At 39.1% G+C, this 19,717-nt stretch overlaps 1 protein-coding gene across 1 annotated transcript in view; it reads left to right on the top strand.

Annotated features, from left to right (window-relative positions):
- The window catches only part of c1qtnf12 (C1q and TNF related 12), a 43,502-nt gene extending 28,488 nt beyond the window's left edge, over positions 1-15,014 (top strand). Inside the window, exons 5-8 of the mRNA XM_060936767.1 lie at positions 1,650-1,758; positions 5,663-5,756; positions 13,580-13,658; positions 13,745-15,014. Of these exons, the coding sequence (XP_060792750.1) occupies positions 1,650-1,758; positions 5,663-5,756; positions 13,580-13,658; positions 13,745-13,843 (381 nt within the window). The 3' untranslated portion in view covers positions 13,844-15,014. The remainder of the gene's footprint in view (positions 1-1,649; positions 1,759-5,662; positions 5,757-13,579; positions 13,659-13,744) is intronic.
- The last annotated feature ends 4,703 nt before the right edge of the window (positions 15,015-19,717 follow it).

Raw genomic sequence — 19,717 nt, 5'->3', positions numbered from 1 at the left:
GGATGGGATTCTTAGAGTAATGAGCAGTTTTGGATTTCTGCCAAATAGAATGCTTTGAGCCTTCATCTCATCAGACCAAACAGGATGTCATATGACTTTCCCCAGCCCCCTCCTTTTGACTCAGTCTTTATGGTATCTGGATTATGGCTGTCCTGTGACCATTTAACAAATTTTAAGAGTTCCGAGGACAAGTGGCTACACCAGTACAAGAGATTTTACAGCAATGGGGGTGAATAATTATGCAATTACAACTCTTAAGTTTTTTATTTATAAATAATTTTGCAATCTATATATTTTTTTTCTTTAATAATATGGTCTACTTTGTGCAGATTCATGACATATAATCACAATTAAGTAATTTCCACTTCCAGGCTATTAAAAAAAAGATGGGAAGGGGTGAATATTTATGCAAGGAACTGTAACTGTAAGCTCTGTAGTCATGCCCTCATCATAACAGTTTTGAAGAATAAAATGTGACCTATACGCCATATTTTGGAGCAGTATGTCTCAGTGTGAATAGCTCTCGTCATCTGGGCACTAATGATGAGATGTGCTGGATTAGCCAATATTCCAGGCAGAACCAAATCTGAGTCTCTCACAGTCCTCCTGCTGAAAAATATCTCCTTTTTCAAATGTGCCACATTGCCTTCTTGGCACTGTACAAAAAGGTACACTGTTTGGGACTTGGACCAGGGAGCGGTAGGGATAAAAAAAAAAGAGAGAGAGAGAGACGCTGTTTGAAATGGCACACTGCTTCAGGGAAGAGCTACGTCTTGTGACATTCTGATGAGGTTGGCACGGGGAATTGAGACGCTGGCTTATGAGGAGAGGCGGTGAAGAAAAAAAACCCCTTGTGATTTGTGAAGTGGTCTCTGCACCAGGAATGGAAAAAAAATAGGGCTTTGATGAATGCAGACAATAAAAGGCTATGGTGCCAAGCATCCCACTGCTAAAACAGCCTCAAAGTTTAAAGGTGCATGATTTCTTACTAGCAACAGAAAGTGCACCCAGCTGGAACATTGCTATAAATTATGGATGATTTTAAATCCTTTTCAGAGCAATCAATCAAAGTTTATTTTGAGAATGCATTGTAAATGTTGATTTCTAGTCTTTCATGTCACAGAAGAATGACAGAATACTTATGTGATAAATGCGCAGTTAAATGCTATTATTTTAGCTTATTTTGTCAGGAAAAAACTTTCAGTGAAGTAGAAAATCATTCTGATAGATTCAGAAGGCATAATACAGAATGATGTGGCCTGGCATGACTGCCCCATACAGTGATGATCAAAAACAGAATTGAAGGCGTCTTGGCAGAATCTGAAATATTTCCAAACCCTTAACGTCTCCATGCTCCCAAACCAAACCCGATTTATTTTATAAGAGTATGCGGGCTTATTAAATTGCAGCATATTAAACTGTTTTTTGAGAAAAAAAAAGGCAAAACAAAAAACAAACAAACAAAAAAATGTTCTTAAAACCTTTCATAGTTTGGAATGCTACTCAAAAGACACAACATTTTATCTGCAGGGTTCTTATACTCTTAAGGCCTAGAAGTTCTATTTCATAGATACGACATAGTAACTGGTAGTTTGGTGTCTGGTCCTGGTTGCTGTGCTCAGTAATTCTCACTTGCCTCTTACCTCCAGCCCCCTGCCAAAGGTGCCTTTCTCAGAGGGACGGGAATGGATCAGTCCACTGGCCGATTTACAGCACCCATCACAGGAATTTATCAGTTCTCTGCCAACGTCCATATTGGTAAGACAATCACATAAATCTTAGCTTTTTTTGAATGCTTGGAAATATTTCTGTGTATCCATTAGATACAGTATTGTTGAGTGCTAACAATAGATCAATGTTACTGCAATCAAGCTGTCAAGCTGGTTTGTAACGACTGGTACTGTTTTAGAATAGTGGTAATGGAGAACTAAGTGTATAAGAAGGACTTATTGTGCAGTGTGCAGTCTGTAGTAATCTTCCCTTAGAAGGGCCTGAGAATCTTTGTCTTTTCAGTCTTCTCAGAGAGATGTCATAGAGTAAACTAGGTTCTCTTATCGCTTGCAGGAAATTAAAGTAGAACATAGTCAAGTATATGTGAATACTTTGGGTGAATATACCCAATTTCAAGTATATCACGAAGTATATCTCTAAGTATAATTGTAAAGATGTGATAATACAGTCAGTGATACACATTGGCTGCTTATTAGTAAGTCAGAAATAACCAATGAGTTTAGTCACTGGAGAAGATAAACCAAGAATGAAGTTCTGATGCTTATTTCTAGGTATTAATGTCTACTTATATTAGGGTTGCGTTGTATTTTTTTTTCAGTTTTATTAAATTTGTTTTTAATTTAATCTACAGTACCAGTCAAAAGTTTGTACACCCCTACTCTACTTATTCATAGGTTTTTCTGTATTTTGACTATTTTCTACCTTGTAGAACAATACTGATGTCATCAAAACTATGAAATAGCCAATGGAAAATATAAGGAATTATGTTGGAAATAAAAAAAAAGCATTAAAAAAAATAAGTTTCATATTTTAGATTGGGCGGCACGGTGGCGTAGTGGTTAGTGCTGTCGCCTCACAGCAAGAAGGTCCTGGGTTTGAGCCCCGGGGCCGGCGAGGGCCTTTCTGTGTGGAGTTTGCATGTTCTCCCCGTGTCCGCGTGGGTTTCCTCCGGGTGCTCCGGTTTCCCCCACAGTCCAAAGACATGCAGGTTAGGTTAACTGGTGACTCTAAATTGACCGTAGGTGTGAATGTGAGTGTGAATGGTTGTGTGTCTATGTGTCAGCCCTGTGATGACCTGGCGACTTGTCCAGGGTGTACCCCGCCTTTCGCCCGTAGTCAGCTGGGATAGGCTCCAGCTTGCCTGCGACCCTGTAGAAGGATAAAGCGGCTAGAGATAATGAGATGAGATGAGATATTTTAGATTCTTCAGCGTATCCACTGTTTACTTTGATGACGCTTTGCACACTATTGGCATTATCTTAACCAGCTTCATGAGGTTGTCACCTGGAATACTTTTCAATTAACAGGTGTGCCTCATCCAAAGTTAATTAGCGGACTAGTTTCTTGACTTCTTAATGTGTTTGAAATCAAACAATAAATAATAAATAATAAAAATACAGTAAATAGCCCTATTCCATTCACAACTGTAGTAATCTATATTCTGTCAAGAACTGCTCAACTAAGTAAAGAGAAACGACATCCATCATTACTTTAAGACACGGATTGACTTTTAATTAATAAAAAGAAAGAAAAAACATTGAATTAGAAGGCATGTCCAAACATTTGTCTGGTACTTGTGTCACAATGGTAAAATTCAATCCTGGTGATGCTGTAGTAAAGATGGCATTCCACTTTTAGTGGCAGTGGATGTGTGTGTCATGGGAGAAGCAATCTCTGCCTTTCAAATTTAGTAGCCTTTATATAATATGAGTATAGCTAGTTATATTTTAGATTATTTTTTAAAGTGTATTTTCATGTGTACTTTCAAGTCAAAATGTAGCTTACTTTAAAGCATGGTCATTAATAAGTATGTGTCTAATGTTCTAACATTGTCGAAGTTTTTTTTAATGGAAACTCAAAAATTTTAAAGTAGTATAAATTAATCAAGTTAGTATACACATAGTATCGAGAGATGTAACTAAGGAATAACTAAAGAATAAAACAGCATGTTGCATGCTGTTATAGATAAATAATCACTGACAGAATGGTTTACGAAGAAGCCAAGCCAAGAAGCCTTTATTTGTCACATGTACACTCAAGCACAGACTTAAGCACACAGTGAAATTTAACCTCTGCATTTAACCCATCTGAAGCAGTGAACACACACATGCACACACAAGTGAGCAATGAGCACACACACATACTCAGAGCAGTGGGCAGCTATGCTACAGCTGCCCGGGGAGCAGTTGTGGGTTAGGAGCCTTGCTCAAGGGCACTTCAGCCCAACCTCAGGCCATGGCTGCCCCATGTTAACCTAACCGCATGTCTCGGAATTGTGGTGGAAACCAGAGCACCCGGAGGAAACCCACGCAGACACGGAGAGAATATGCAAACCCCACACAGAAAGGCCCCTATCAGTTGCTAGGCTCAAACACAGAACCTTCTTGTTGTGAGGTGACAGTGCTAACCACTACACCACCATAGGAAGTAGGAAGTTGATTATTTTCTTATAACAACATGTCCCAAAGTGTTTTATTCCTCTTATTCTGCAGCAAGTTGCCAACTATGTTATTAATAAAGGACACGTAATATGTCTAGAGTCACATCATAATGTTGTGAACATTCCACGAAACAAGTAGTTCCTGTCAGGACTTATGTTATGACATCTATAAACTGATGTTTCCTCACCAGCTTTTCTTTTTTTTTCTTTCTTGAAATTAATAAGACAAAAAAAAAGAAAAAAAAAACAGTGTAGTGTCTGTGCCATAGTGGAAAACATCCTGATTACAACAAAACTCTGATACTGGAAACTCCTTCCATAAATGCTAAAAAGAAAAATTAACAATATTAACCGTTACATGCTTTCCTTTGTTAGATAATAGCACATTTTTATTTGTTTATTTTTCGCATTATGTGGTGCACCATACAAGACACTGCATATTAGCTGTTACTAAAGAAATGGTAAAATACTAAAACGAGCACGTGAATATAAACCTCAAAGATGCCTTTATTGTCTGAGCTGCTCATCTCATCTCATCTCATCTCATCTCATTATCTCTAGCCGCTTTATCCTTCTACAGGGTCGCAGGCAAGCTGGAGCCTATCCCAGCTGACTACGGGCGAAAGGCGGGGTACACCCTGGACAAGTCACCAGGTCATCACAGGGCTGACACATAGACACAGACAACCATTCACACTCACATTCACACCTACGGTCAATTTAGAGTCACCAGTTAACCTAACCTGCATGTCTTTGGACTGTGGGGGAAACCGGAGCACCCGGAGGAAACCCACGCGGACACGGGGAGAACATGCAAACTCCACACAGAAAGGCCCTCGCCGGCCATGGGGCTCGAACCCAGGACCTTCTTGCTGTGAGGTGACAGCGCTAACCACTACACCACCGTGCCGCCCTGTCTGAGCTGCTGTTACAGAAAATAAATTAATACCTTCAGACCAATCAGAATTGAGACTTCAACAATGTTGTATTCTAAATATAATGAATGGAATGCACTAAGCCATTTTCAGTATGACATTTCAGTAATTTTTATTTTACAATTTGTCATGACTGTGTTTTCTGTGACTGAAAAAAAAAAGCTCTAAAACCCTCTCCCAGGTTAAATTCTTCTAAGGTCTGCTTCAGCTATTAACTCTCAGTCCTAGACTGTGATAGAATCTCCATCATCCCGTGACAAATTCACAAAATATTTACAAATATCCACGCTCAGGCTGTGTTGGACTATTGGACTATTGTGATTGACTCGGTCTCTGTGTGGTATAAAACATTCCCTCAGTACCCTGGCACTTGCTGTCAGTAACATGCCAATACCTTAATATTTATACCGCTGACACTGCAGGCTTCAGGCCATGTTTACTTCAGTAAAGCAAAATCAGATTACTTCAGTTTACCTCAGAATGTTCGAATACACTCTCAGGAGTGTTCCAGTTGTTTAGCTGCAGGCGTGAAGCTGATTGTGTGTTCTTTTTGCAGACCACAGTGAGGTGAAAAGGAGTAAAAACCAACTCAGGGCCAGAGACAATGTGAGAGTCCTGATCTGCATTGAGTCTCTCTGCCATCGATACACGTGAGTGTTCTCTAATCCAGTGGTTCTCAAAATAGGATCCAGAAAGCATAGCCCATTACCATGATGGAAATTACAGCTAATCATTATTAAACCTGTTATATTGTTAAGTTCTTAGAGTGATTAGTCGGTTTTACTGGTCACTTGAACGGGTTTGGGAATGACGACTTGATAAATTTTTGATTTTATAGCCTGTCACTTCCAGTAAAATAATCAGCGATGATTGATGATTATGCCAATCTTCACAATCGTCCAATTAACACCATATACTGTATGTCTTGTCCTACTGGAGGTGGATCTTGCTCTACAGGAGTAGTGCATTAGTAGCAATAGCAGATTGCTAATATTTAGTTAAAAAAAAGTCAGAGTTTATGTGTTTTAAAACTGATGGAGTTTGTACAAGATTGCGGTTATGTGGCAGGTACTTCCAGAGGTGTTTTAACAACTTGGGTTGAAGACTTTAAAGGAGTCCCTGACTATTAAAGTTGAGAACCCCTGCTCCAATAGCATACATTCAGACAGAATGCAATTACTGAGTATTGAATCAAACAATTCAGGCTATTTAGAGATGCAGCTATGTTCATATGAATGAAGTAATGTATTTCTCAGGGACTTCTGTATTTTATTTTAGCCGAATAAAAACGTGAAATGAAAACATGTGGCATGACTCTGCTATGTTGTTCATGGCGTTGTGTGTTATTCCATTATTCCAGTGTTTCTAAGTAGCAGCATGTCACTGCTCTTTGTGGACCATTTTACGATGCCGAACTCTAAAAATCTGATATGTATAATTGTATATCACATTCTGTGTGATTCTCTTTGGCCCCAATGTTAGTTTTGGTGGTTTCAGCTCTGTCTGTTGTCAGACAATGTCAACTCTGTTAACAAGCCCATGTGGGAGACATCTTTGCTTATAACAGCAATTTTGGTAAGAAAGTCAGTCGCCTGTATAATTTCCCCTCATGTATTTATTACAGCCAAACGCCCGATTTTGACTCTGTTTCCACAGACCGTATCCACATCTTCATAAATTCATGCATGACCCCGGCTTGAAGGAATACATCATTGGTGATGAAAATTAGTATTTTTCTTTGGGCTCCTCTTGGAATTAAGACCATGTGGTTCTTGTTTAAGTGGTTTGGGCAAGCAAATGCATGTCGTAAAAGTCCTCTTCGAGAAATCAAACGAGAAAATGATTTTAGCTTAAGAAGAAAAGACACTGCGGGGAAGATAAATGAGGGCAGATCCAGGCAAATCCCTTAAGGCAGCAGCAATTAGTTGTTTGTTGCTGTTGCTGTAGTTACACTCTGTGCAAATGCAAGAGGATGGTTCATAAACCTGATTAGTCTTATGATGCCAGTTTATCTTGAGCCAAAATTTATAGGCTGTAAATAATGTCGTCTCTTCTAGCCTGTGTGGAAGCAGCAAGGCATTTCCTGTGTTAAAGCAGAGTAGGCCTTAGGCCTTAACCCCCCCCCCCCCCCCCCCGAAATGTCCTCAATCCTTCAGCCTGGTCCAGTACCCTTGATGATCTTTGACCCATAGGGTAGCACCTTTGACTTAACAGGGTCCCGATTGTTTTGGTGTGTGTGTGTGTGTGTGTGTGTGTGTGTGTGTGTGTGTGTGTGTGTGTGTGTGTGTTTGAAATGTGCTTGCAAAAATCTGACCTGGATGCTAAAAGATTATTTAAAGGTAAAAGGTTGTCTGTCCTTCTCTTATTACAGAAGGCAAAGCACACCAATAACACCACTGCAAAAAGATTATTGCAAAAGAAAAGTCACTCCTATGAAAGATGATAGATTACAATATAAGAGAGGACCAAAATCGTAACATTTTGGACACATTTTAGAAAAGCAGAGCTGGGTTGTTTTTAATCAGTTTGTAACCCAGCAGCAGCTAGGATATGCTGAGAATGTGAGGTGAGACTCAGTGAGAAGACAGTTTAGTGAAACGATCAGTAAGATTCATTCACCATGACAACTTCCTCATTTTCCATCTGAGAGCTGTGGTTCAGCACTGCGAATCTGCAGACTGACCAAAGAAATGAAGTCAAAATGTTGCTTCTGACTTTCCATTCAACTGGAAGAGCTGCCATGAGCATGAACACTCATTTAATCAGAGCTGAAGCCTTGAGAGGTCCTTCATGAAAGGATTTGATACAACCCCAATTCCAAAAAAAGCTGAGATGCTGTGTAAACTGTAAATAAAAACAGAATGCAATGATTTTCAAATCATGGAAACCCTGTATTGCATTGTAAATAGGACAAAGACAACATATCATATATTGAAACAGAAATATTTTTGTTTTTTTAAAAAATGTGCTTATTTTTAATGTATTGCCAGCAATACATTTCAAAAAAGTTGGGACAGGGGCATGTTTACCACTGTGTTGCATCATATTTACTTTTAACAGCACTGTAAATGTTTGGGAACTGAGGAGACAAGCTGCTGTAGTTTTGAAAGTGAAATGTTGCCCCATTCTTCCCTGATATACAATTTCAGTTGCTCAACAGTTTGGGGTCTCCTTTGCCATAATCTGGTCTGGACAGCAGGCAGGCCAGTTTAGCACTTGGACTCTTTTACTATGGAGCCATGCAGTGGTAATAGGTGCAGAATCCGGTTTGACATTGTCTTGCTGAAATAAGTAACGCCTTCCTGAAAAAGATGTTGTCTGTATGGCAGCATGTTGCTCCAAAACCTGTACATATCATTCAGCATTAATGATGCCTTCCCAGATTTGCAAGCTATCCATGCCATATGCACTAATGCACTCTCATACCATCACAGATGCTGGCTTTTGAACGGTGTTCTGATAACAAGCTGGATGGTCCCTCTCCTCTTTAGCCTGGAGGACGTGGTGTCCATGATTTCTAAAAAGAATTTCTAATGTTGATTCATCAGACCACAGGACTTCACTTCACCTCAGTCCATCGTAAAAGAGCTCGGGCCCAGATAAGGTGGCAGTGTTTCTGGATATTGTTTGTATATGGTTTTAACTTGCATTTGTGGATGCAGTAATGCACTGTTTTTACAGACGATGGTTTCAGAAGGGTAGCAGTTAGTACTGTCGCCTCACAGCAAGAAGGTCCTGGGTTCGAGCCCAGCAGCTGACGAGGGCCTTTCTGTGTGGTGTTTGCATGTTCTCCCCGTGTCTGCATGGGTTTCCTCTGGGTGCTCTGGTTTCCCCCACAGTTCAAAGACATGCAGGTTAGGCTAATTGGTTGCTCTAAATTGACCGTGAGTGTGAATGGTTGTTTCTGTCTATGTGTCAGCCCTGCGATGAGCTAGCGACTAGTCCAGGGTGTACCCTGCCTCTTGCCCATAGTCAGCTAAGATAGGTTCCAGCTTGCCTGCAACAGATACTGGACGGATGGTTACAGAAGTGTTCCTGAGCCCATTCAGCAATTACCACTACAGAATCATGTCTGTATTAATACTGTTATCACTGTTGTTATTATTATTACTACTGATGAGTTTTCTACAATAGCAGCACTGACAAAAATTTCGGTCGCAATTTGAGTCACAAGTTTATATTCATGCGCTTTGTTCTAATATGTTATCATTTCTATAGTAACTATTTATACAGGGACTTGTGTAGCAGACAACCCTACAATATAATGCTAATAATTAATGAATTTAAAGACATGCTATTTAAGAAAGAAAAATATCAGTCATTGGGATGGTTTAATGTTATGTAATGTATATATAGAAGATATTACGTGGTTGTGTGAAGATATGAAGTTTATCTTTGAGTCGTGAATATATATTTTTCAACACAAGAAGATAAACTTAATATCTTACTGCCACCATGTAATATTCTTTATATTATCTGGACGCATCCACAAAAAAAAAAAAAAAAAGAATCAAAAGAATTTTAATTTTGAACCGATTCGCCATTTTTGCAATGTGCATCTAATCAACAGGAAAACACTAGGAGTGACATCATTGAAGTGAAATATTAGGAAATATATCACTCAGATCTGCAATGTATTTCATATGAAAAATGTGACTTTTTCAATACGAGAAAATAAACTTCATACAGTGGTGCTTGAAAGTTTGCGAACGCTTTAGAATTTTCTATATTTCTGCATAAATATGACCTAAAACATCATCAGATTTTCACACAAGTCCTAAAAGTAGATAAAGAGAACCCAGTTAAACAAATGAGACAAAAATATTATACTTGGTCATTTATTTATTGATGAAAATGATCCAATATTACATATCTGTGAGTGGCAAAAGTATGTGAACCTTTGCTTTCAGTATCTGGTGTGACCCCCTTGTGCAGCAATAACTGCAACTAAATGTTTCCGGTAACTGTTGATCAGTCCTGCACACCAACTTGGAGGAATTTTAGCCCATTCCTCTGTAAAGAACAGCTTCAACTCTGGGATGTTGGTGGGTTTCCTCACGTGAACTGCTCACTTCAGGTCCTTCCACAACATTTCGATTGGATTATGGTCAGGACTTTGACTTGGTCATTTCAAAACATTAACTTTATTCTTCTTTAACCATTCTTTGGTAGAACGACTTGTGTGCTTAGGGTCATTGTCTTGCTGCATGATCCACCTTCTCTTAAGATTCAGTTCATGGACAGATGTTCTGACATTTTCCTTTAGAATTTGCTGGTATAATTCAGAATTCATTGTTCCATCAATGATGGCAAGCCGTCCTGGCCCAGATACAGCAAAACCATGATACTACCACCACCATGTTTCACAGATGGGATAAGGTTCTTATGCTGGAATGCAGTGTTTTCCTTTCTCCAAACATAATGTTTCTCATGAAAACCAAAAAGTTCTATTTTGGTCTCATCTGTCCACAAAACATTTTTCCAATAGCCTTCTGGCTTGTCCATGTGATCTTTAGCAAACTGCAGACAAGCAGCGATGTTCTTTTTGGAGAGCAGTGGCTTTCTCCTTGCAACCCTGCCATGCATACCATTGTTGTTCAGTATTCTCCTGATGGTGGACTCATGAACATTAACATTAGCCAATGTGAGAGAGGCCTTCAGTTGCTTAGAAGTTACCCTGGGGCCCTTTGTGACCTCGCCGATTATTACACGCCTTGCTTTTGGAGTGATCTTTGTTGGCTGACCACTCTTGGGGAGGGTAACAATGGTCTTGAATTTCCTCCATTTGTACACAATCTGTCTGACTGTGGATTGGTGGTTTTGTAACCTGTTCCAGCCTGATGAGCATCAACAACGCTTTTTCTGAGGTCCTCAGAAACCTCCTTTGTTCGTGCCATGATACACTTCCATAAAGATGTGTTGTGAAGATCAGACTTTGACAGATCCCTGTTCTTTAAATAAAACAGGGTGCCCACCCACACCTGATTGTTATCCCACTGATTGAAAACACCTGACTCCAATTTCACCTTCAAATTAACTGCTAATCCTAGATGTTCACATACTTTTGCCAGTCACAATTATGTAATATTGGATCATTTTCCTCAATAAATAAATGACCAAGTATAATATTTTTGTCTCATTTGTTTAACTGGGTTCTCTTTATCTACTTTTAGGACTTGTGTGAAAATCTGATGATGTTTTAGGTCATATTTTTGCAGAAATATAAAAAATTCTAAAGGGTTCACAAACTTTCAAGCACCACTATATCTTCAAGCCAATGTGTGATTTTATTTTTATTATATAGAAACAGGGCAGTATGGTGGTGTAGTGGTTAGCACTGTCACCTCACAGCAAGAAGGTTCTGGGTTCAAGCCCAGTGGCCAATGGGGTTTCTTCCAGGTGCTCTGGTTTCCCCCACAGTCCAAAGACATGCAGGTTATGTTAATTAGTGGCTCTAAATTGACTGTTGGTGTGAGTGTGAATTGTTGTTTGTCTCTGTGTGTCAGCCCTGTGATGACTTGTCCAGGGTGTACCCTGTCTCTTGCCCATAGTCAGCTGGGATAGGCTCCAGCTTGCCTGTGACCCTACATAGGATAAGTGGTTACAGATAATGGATGGATGTATATAGACACATTCACATAGTACCCAAATTTATCAAAACAATTCATTGATTTCCTCACAAGTGACATATAGATATTTATGTCATGGTTTTAGTTCTCCATGTCCTGGATGTAGCTTGTATGAAAAATATGAGTGGTGTATTTCCTAGTAAAAGACTCATGTCCATATATATATATATCTCATCTCATTATCTCTAGCCACTTTATCCTGTTCTACAGGGTCGCAGGCAAGCTGGAGCCTATCCCAGCTGACTACGGGCGAAAGGCGGGGTACACCCTGGACAAGTCACCAGGTCATCGCAGGGCTGACACATAGACACAGACAACCATTCACACTCACATTCACACCTACGGTCAATTTAGAGTCACCAGTTAACCTAACCTGCATGTCTTTGGACTGTGGGGGAAACCGGAGCACCCGGAGGAAACCCACGCGGACACCATGCAAACTCCACACAGAAAGGCCCTCGCCGGCCACGGGGCTCGAACCCGGACTTTCTTGCTGTGAGGTGACAGCGCTAACCACTACACCACCGTGCCACCCATATATAACACAACAAAATAAAGAGAGAAAATACTTCAATTTATACCCATGATTTTATTGCGCACGACAAGCCTGTTTCGAGAGCGACTTGCTCTCTCATCAGGTGCAGCAAGAATGTCAGTACACGGCTACTTTTATACTCAAAAGATGTTTGCTAAAATAAACCTACTAGCGTGCCGGCATGCGCTGGCTAGTTCATTGTGCTTGTTTAGCGTGCCTAGGTGTGGTTTGCATACAATATAATATTTTTCTGCAAGGCACAAATTACAGCGCTTAGTGCTATTATTATATACCGGAGTGCGTGCTATAATGTCCCATGTCAGTATATAATTTTCTCCGGATTCCTTTAGAGTCCATATATGTTTACTCAGCTCTGTTGCGTGACGCTTGCCCTCGTGACGGAATGACGCAGTGTGGTTATTGTAGCGTGACTTGAATGTGTCCCCCGTAAGCCCGATATAGGTTTCCTTACCACAGTCACTCTCAACGGTGGTTTTGTAAATAATGTTCTTTGTAAGGCATGCGCCGTTGAGGGGGCAGGTCGTCTTATTGCGGCAGTTACACATCTTGGGCGGCTTCGATGTTTCCATCAGTATTTTCTTGTTGTGTGCGCTGATTTTGGCGGCCAAACTTGGCATACAGGAAGTTGGCATACATCTTCCGGCCACGATTTCGTATGGTGCGGAATCTTTGGGCGTTGGTCGCATCAAAACATAGGCGGTACCCATAGCCGCTGCTGTCAAGGGCATGTTGGTATTGTAGCACCGCTCTATCAAAGCATTCGGTGGACGAATGTATTATTGCTCCTAGTTTGAGCATTCTTGTGCCTAAGGATTACTCTATTCTTATATATATATATATATATATATATATATATATATATATATATATATATATATATATATATAACATTTTCGAAGGAATCTCTCCAGTGTCAGAACTTGAGCTTGTTACCAGCCGGAAAGTTCTTTAAATCAATAGATTTCTATGATACAAGAGGAATAAAACACTGGTATTTCTGTGCTGTTTTTGGAAAATAATAATAAGAAATAACTTTGGGGTGGTCACAGTAATTACACTTTGCATCAGGTCACATCACACCATCCAGTCATTGATTATTTTCCAATAACATCACATCCTGTTGTGTTTTATTCCTTATATGATAAAATGTTTGTGCCATTATTTTTACATCATATAGCTTCTTTGATGGACCACTGATAGATTTGCTTCCTAACCACACTGTATCTGATACCTGAAAATCACTTTTAATAATTAATTTTATTATTAATGCATTGACTTCTTTGTGTAGGTCTTTGGAAATGATCGTTGGTTTGGAGAGTAACAGCAAGATATTCACAGTGTATGTTCATGGATTGCTGGAGCTCCAGGTCAGTGTCTAAGTCACATATAGTAGTGACTTTAATGCAGTGATTTGCTGCTGTTTTTGACTAGTGTTATTGTGCTTTCTCTTCAGGCTGGTCAGTATACCTCCATATTTGTGGACAATGCAGCAGGAGCTTCAATCACGATACAGAATGGTTCGGATTTCATGGGCATGCTGTTGGGAGTATAGCCTCCCTTCATTTTTCCTCCCACCTAAGACTGCTTTCTTTTGGACTGCCATCAAACACTGAATCAAATAGTGGACAGCCAGAGGCAGCTAACTGCTCTGCAAATGCTTCAGTCGAGATGACTGAACCACTGCACTGACTGTGGCACATCTGTTTTACGCCACCGTAAAAGACAGTCGGATGCAACTCTCGTCACAGTTTGGAATGAAAAGACAGTGTGGATCTTTAAATCAGCTGTAGGCATGCTAAAAAAATTATGAATATTTTCATATGCAACAAAAGTTATCTTTTGTTTTATTGGGATTTTAAGTATATGATATTGAACAGAATTTATTTTGTGATACACACACACACACACACACACACACACACACACACACACACACACATATATATGTATAAAATCTACAGTAGATGTATACAAAGATATATAATAAGACAAATGTTGCTTTGGAAAATGACTCATGTCTATAATACAGATTCATTATTTGAAAAATTGACTGCTATTAGCAGATGACATATATTTTTCAACCTGAGTAAAGGTGCTGGCTATGGACTCACTGAACCTGACAGATCCTGTTGTCATTATAATTTCTAATGTATACACCTCTGCTTTGTTGGCTTCTAATGCTCACACAGTAGATAACACACCATAACACCCTGCACGAGGAAAATGAATCATGTGATTGCTCATAATGAACACATTTACCAGCTTGCAAAAGGGCAAAACCTGGAGGCAATCAAGCGCACCATAAAAAGCAATGATTCTGACTCTGTTTATTCGTTATGCCCACTTGAAAACACTTCCAGATTTGAGCTAGGGTCCTTGGAATGTATGTAGGCACTTGGGAAGAGGTGCCTTCATGACAAATGAGACATGTTCGAGATTCCTGCTGCACTCTTTTCTTGTTTTTGGATGTGACACAACAACGTTACCAATGAGCCGTCTCCATTTTTTGTGCTTGTTGTGGAAAAGCTGATTCTTTTATAGCAGACAAATATATGAGTACAGATACAATTGTTTAAAGTATTTATGTGAGTATTAGGATATCAATATGAGAGAGTTCATAAATAATGTGAATAAGACACCATTTTAAGCAGATTTACTCTTCAGGAGTTTGTACTGTAGCATGGAGCTTGAACATTTTGACATTCAATAAATGTAAGTAATATTTGTGTATAAAGCTGACTCTAAATGACTTTTATGACATATGAACTCACTGTTTGCTTTGCTTTATGTTTCTTTAAATGAAAATACCACCCTAAAGTACTTTAAATATATCTATTGACATATTTGTAATGTGTTTCATAAAGCTAGTGCCAGTTTGTAGGTTGGTGCGGTATTTTTGTTACTGGGTTTGTGCCATCAGAGGAAGACATCACTGGTGCAGTTATAATGCTATTTAATGGGAAAAGATCAGTTTTTGTTGTTAGCTCCTAAAAACACAAATGCGAGCGCTGACTTTCTCACTCACTTTTGTCCAATGTCATATTCGTAAAAGTATTAGAGACTGCAAATGTACAGTACTGTGCAAAAGTCTTAGGCCTTATAAACTTTGTTATAGATTTCTATTTTATGACTTCTACATTACTGAGTCAGTAAAAAAAAAACATTTTAGAGTTCTAAATGTTCACTTTTTTCCAGCAAAAATTAAATGTTACAGAAAAAAAAGTTTGTATCTGAGCAGCATATTACATAATCCACTTTTTGGATTAAAAAAGAAAACATAATGAAGGCTACTGGGTTTTGGTGCAAAATGAAGAAACAAGTGTGACAAAGTGTCCAGAAGAACTGTGGCTGGCTCTGCAAGATGCTCAGTAAAACCTACGACTCATTTCCTTATAAAACTGCACTCATTGTACCTGAGACTGCTATTTTTTAAAGCAAAGGGTCATCTCACACCAAATATTGACATTGTTTCATGTATTATGGCTTACTGCTGTTTTTAGTATTTTTTTTTAATGCTGAAACATTTAATTTCATTATTTTAAAGCCATTTTTGGTCTACAGCATTTCTTTACATGTGCCTAAGACTTTGGCACAGTACTATATGTTGGATTCAATGTACTAAAATGTATTGCAGCTGCACAAGACAGTACACTGCATCACAGCATAGACTTGGCTTGGCTAGTGAGCGATCTGTGTGATGATGTCATTGTTGGCAATATTAGCATAAGAAAGTTGAAGCTGATCTGTTTGAGTAGGGTGTACGAATGAGGAGGTGAGAGGTGGACAGACAAAAGGACTAAAGTGCTGCTGCATCACTCTCTTTAGGTAGAGATGAAGCAAAGGCATAATCCAACTGACACCACTCTCAGTAAATAGTAGGAAACTAGTAAAAATAGACCAGTATGTCAAAGTTCCCTCAGAATTTCATCATAAAATAGTTCTTGGACATGATTAATGATTACATTTCATTGATTAAGAATGATATACAAGTTGTTCAGGTTGGGTTTTCCTGTTAACTTTCATAATCCTACAGTGTTGTAATGCACTATGCAGCAAAGTGGTTAAACCTGGTGCAGTGGAGTAGAAAATACATCTTTGAGTCATTTACTTTACCTCAAATACCTTGGTGAGAAGGAACAGCACTGCCAAGCTGACTGTGGCCAGCCACCTGGACACACCACAGTGCAATGTCCGAAATCCAGCCTTTCACTGCCTTTTGGAAACTGACGTGAAAAACAAGACATCTATCTATCTATCTATCTATCTATCTATCTATCTATCTATCTATCTATCTATCTATCTATCTATCTATCTATCGACTTATGCATGTATTTCTTGTTTTTTTTCTCTCTCTCACTATTTTGCCTCCAGATGTGTGGTTTTCAGTAACTGGGGTTCCATGCCACTGTCTTAGAGCACTAGCACAAGTCAATGGGCCTTTTAGCTTTTCAAACTGTTTGATACTGATGCTGTTTTACTGGACTCCCTAAAAGAATACCGGTATAACCCTAAGAGACATGCTATGATAGGAAAAGAATGAAAAACCAGTGTTGTGAGGCAATTATATTTTAGATTTTTTAAAGTTGATTATAACGATTTCTCACCATTCAATTTGTTTTAATTCATGATACTGGCCATGACAGGTTCACCATATCTTAAAAAGAAATAAATACATTGATAAATTCTCCCCCAAAATTGAATTGAATCAATAAGCAAAGTCTCTGACCTGGGGAAAATGATCGATTGAACCATAATGAGCTGCAGTGTCAGAGTAGCAGTGCCTGAGGCGTCATTTTAACCAGAAATAGAATGCCAAAGACAGCTAAAATGCTCAGTTTCTGCTGCCTCTGTCTTGGGCACTGTAGATTGCAGAAGCATGGCACTGATGCCATTTGAAAGTAACTGGAAAGCACTTTCTAATGGTTAGAATGTGGTTGTGTAACTATATAACCTATAATGCATGGTGGTCATTGTGATCCAGCGCTATTGGGCCCACTGTGTCCCAAATCTATGGGCCCTTTGGTGTTCAAACAGTGCAAATGCATAAATTAGATGCATAAATTATTAAAATGCTTATATACACAATGTGAATCAAACAATGTCATCATGAACATCACATTTTTGCATCATGATGCATCTTGTCACAATCTATAGTTACACCTCTAGTTGATTATATTCTCATAATCCTATTCTGATAATGATTGTTTATTATATTTCTATTCATCTTATACCACAGTTTTTTTTCTGTCTTGAGAGATGCTAATAAGACATATGCAGGTTGTCATGTTTGAAAGACTTTCCTGTGTTGGAAAACGTAGTTTACCCATGACTGTTACAAAAAGTGCTGACACTTTTCTTCAAGAATTATTATATATATAAACACACACACACACACACACACACACACACACACACACACACACACACACACACACACACACACAGGTGCTTGAAAGTTTGTGAACCCTTTAGAATTTTCTATATTTCTGCATAAATATGACCTTATGACAAGTCCTAAAAGTAGATAAAGAGAACCCAGTTAAACAAATGAGACAAAAATATTATACTTGGTCATTTATTTATTGAGGAAAATGATCCAATATTACATATCTGTGAGTGGCAAAAGTATGTAAACCTTTGCTTTCAGTATCTGGTGTGACCCCCTTGTGCAGCAGTAACTGCAACTAAATGTTTCCGGTAACTGGTGATCAGTCCTGCACACTGGCTTGGAGAAATTTTAGCCCATTCCTCCGTACAGAACACCTTCAACTCTGGGATGCTGGCGGGTTTCCTCACATGAACTGCTCACTTCAGGTCCTTCCACAAAATTTTGATTGGCTTAAGGTCAGGACGTTGACTTGGCCATTCCAAAACATTAACTTTATTCTTCTTTAAACATTCTTTGGCAGAATGACTTGTGTGCTTAGGGTCGTTGTCTTGCTGCATGACCCACCTTCTCTTGAGATTCAGTTCATGGACAGATGTCCTGACATTTTCCTTTAGAATTTGCTGGTATAATTCAGAATTCACTGTTCCATCAATGATGGCAAGCCATCCTGGCCCAGATGCAGCAAAACAAGCCCAAACCATGATACTACTACCACCATGTTTCACAGATGGGATAAGGTTCTCATGCTGGAATGCAGTGTATTCCTTTCTCCAAACATAATGTTTCTTATTTAAACCAAAAAGTTCTATTTTGGTCTCATCTGTCCACAAAACATTTTTCCCAATAGCCTTCTGGCTTGTCCACATGATCTTTAGCAAACTGCAGACAAGCAGCAATGTTCTTTTTGGAGAGCAGTAGCTTTTTCCTTGCAACCCTGCCATGCACACCATTGTTGTTCAGTGTTCTCCTGATGGTGGACTCATGAACATTAACATTATTCAATGTGAGAGAGGCCTTTAGTTGCTGAGAAGTTACCCTGGGGTCCTTTGTGACCTCGCCGACTATTGCATGCCTTGCTCTTGGAGTGATCTTTGTTGGTCGACCACTCCTGGGGAGGGTAAAAATAGTCTTGAATTTCCTCCATTTGTACACAATCTGTCTGACTGTGGATTGGTGGAGTCCAAATTCTTTAGAGATGGTTTTGTAAACTTTTCCAGCCCGATGAGTATCAGCAACGCTTTTTCTGAGGTCCTCAGAAATCTCCTTTGTTCGTGCCATGATACACTTCCATAAACATGTGTTGTGATGATCAGACTTTGATAGATCCCTTTTCTTTAAATAAAACAGGGTGCCCACTCACACCTGATTGTCATCCCATTGATTGAAAACACCTGACTCTAATTTCACCTTCAAATTAACTGCTAATCCTAGAGGTTCATATACTTTTGCCACTCACAGTTATGTAATATTAGGTCATTTTCCTCAATAAATAAATGACCAAGTATAATATTTTTGTCTCATTTGTTTAACTGGGTTCTCTTAGTCTAATTTTAGGACTTGTGTGATGATGTTTTAGGTCATATTTATACTTAGACAACCTTTATTGTCATTCAGTATGCAACAAGTGTACACCGAACTAAATTTCATTGCAATTTGACTCAGCACAGAATTAAATATGAAGCATATTAAATTAAATTATGCAGCAGCAAAAATATTATAAAGTGCTATAGTATAAAGTGACCTGTAGAATTAGGAAGTGTTCAAGTTATAAATAGAAGTTTAGAGATTGGATTTGGAGTTCAGCAGTCTGGTGACCTGGGGGAAAAAGCTGTTACAGAACCTGGTGGTCCTGCACAGAATGCTGCGGAACCTCTTTCCAGAGGCCAAAACAGTCCATAGTGAGGGTGTGAGGGGTCACTAATGATGTTACTGGCTTGAGAGATGCAGTGCCTTGGTCTAATGTCCTGAATGGAGGGAAGAGAATTCCCAATTATTTTCTCTGCTGTCCTCACCACTCTCCTCACATTCTTCCATTTA

The sequence above is a fragment of the Neoarius graeffei genome, chromosome 13 (genome assembly GCF_027579695.1).
Source record: "Neoarius graeffei isolate fNeoGra1 chromosome 13, fNeoGra1.pri, whole genome shotgun sequence".
Classification (NCBI taxonomy): Eukaryota; Metazoa; Chordata; class Actinopteri; order Siluriformes; family Ariidae; genus Neoarius; species Neoarius graeffei.
This window is presented reverse-complemented; position numbering and strand designations above follow the sequence as displayed.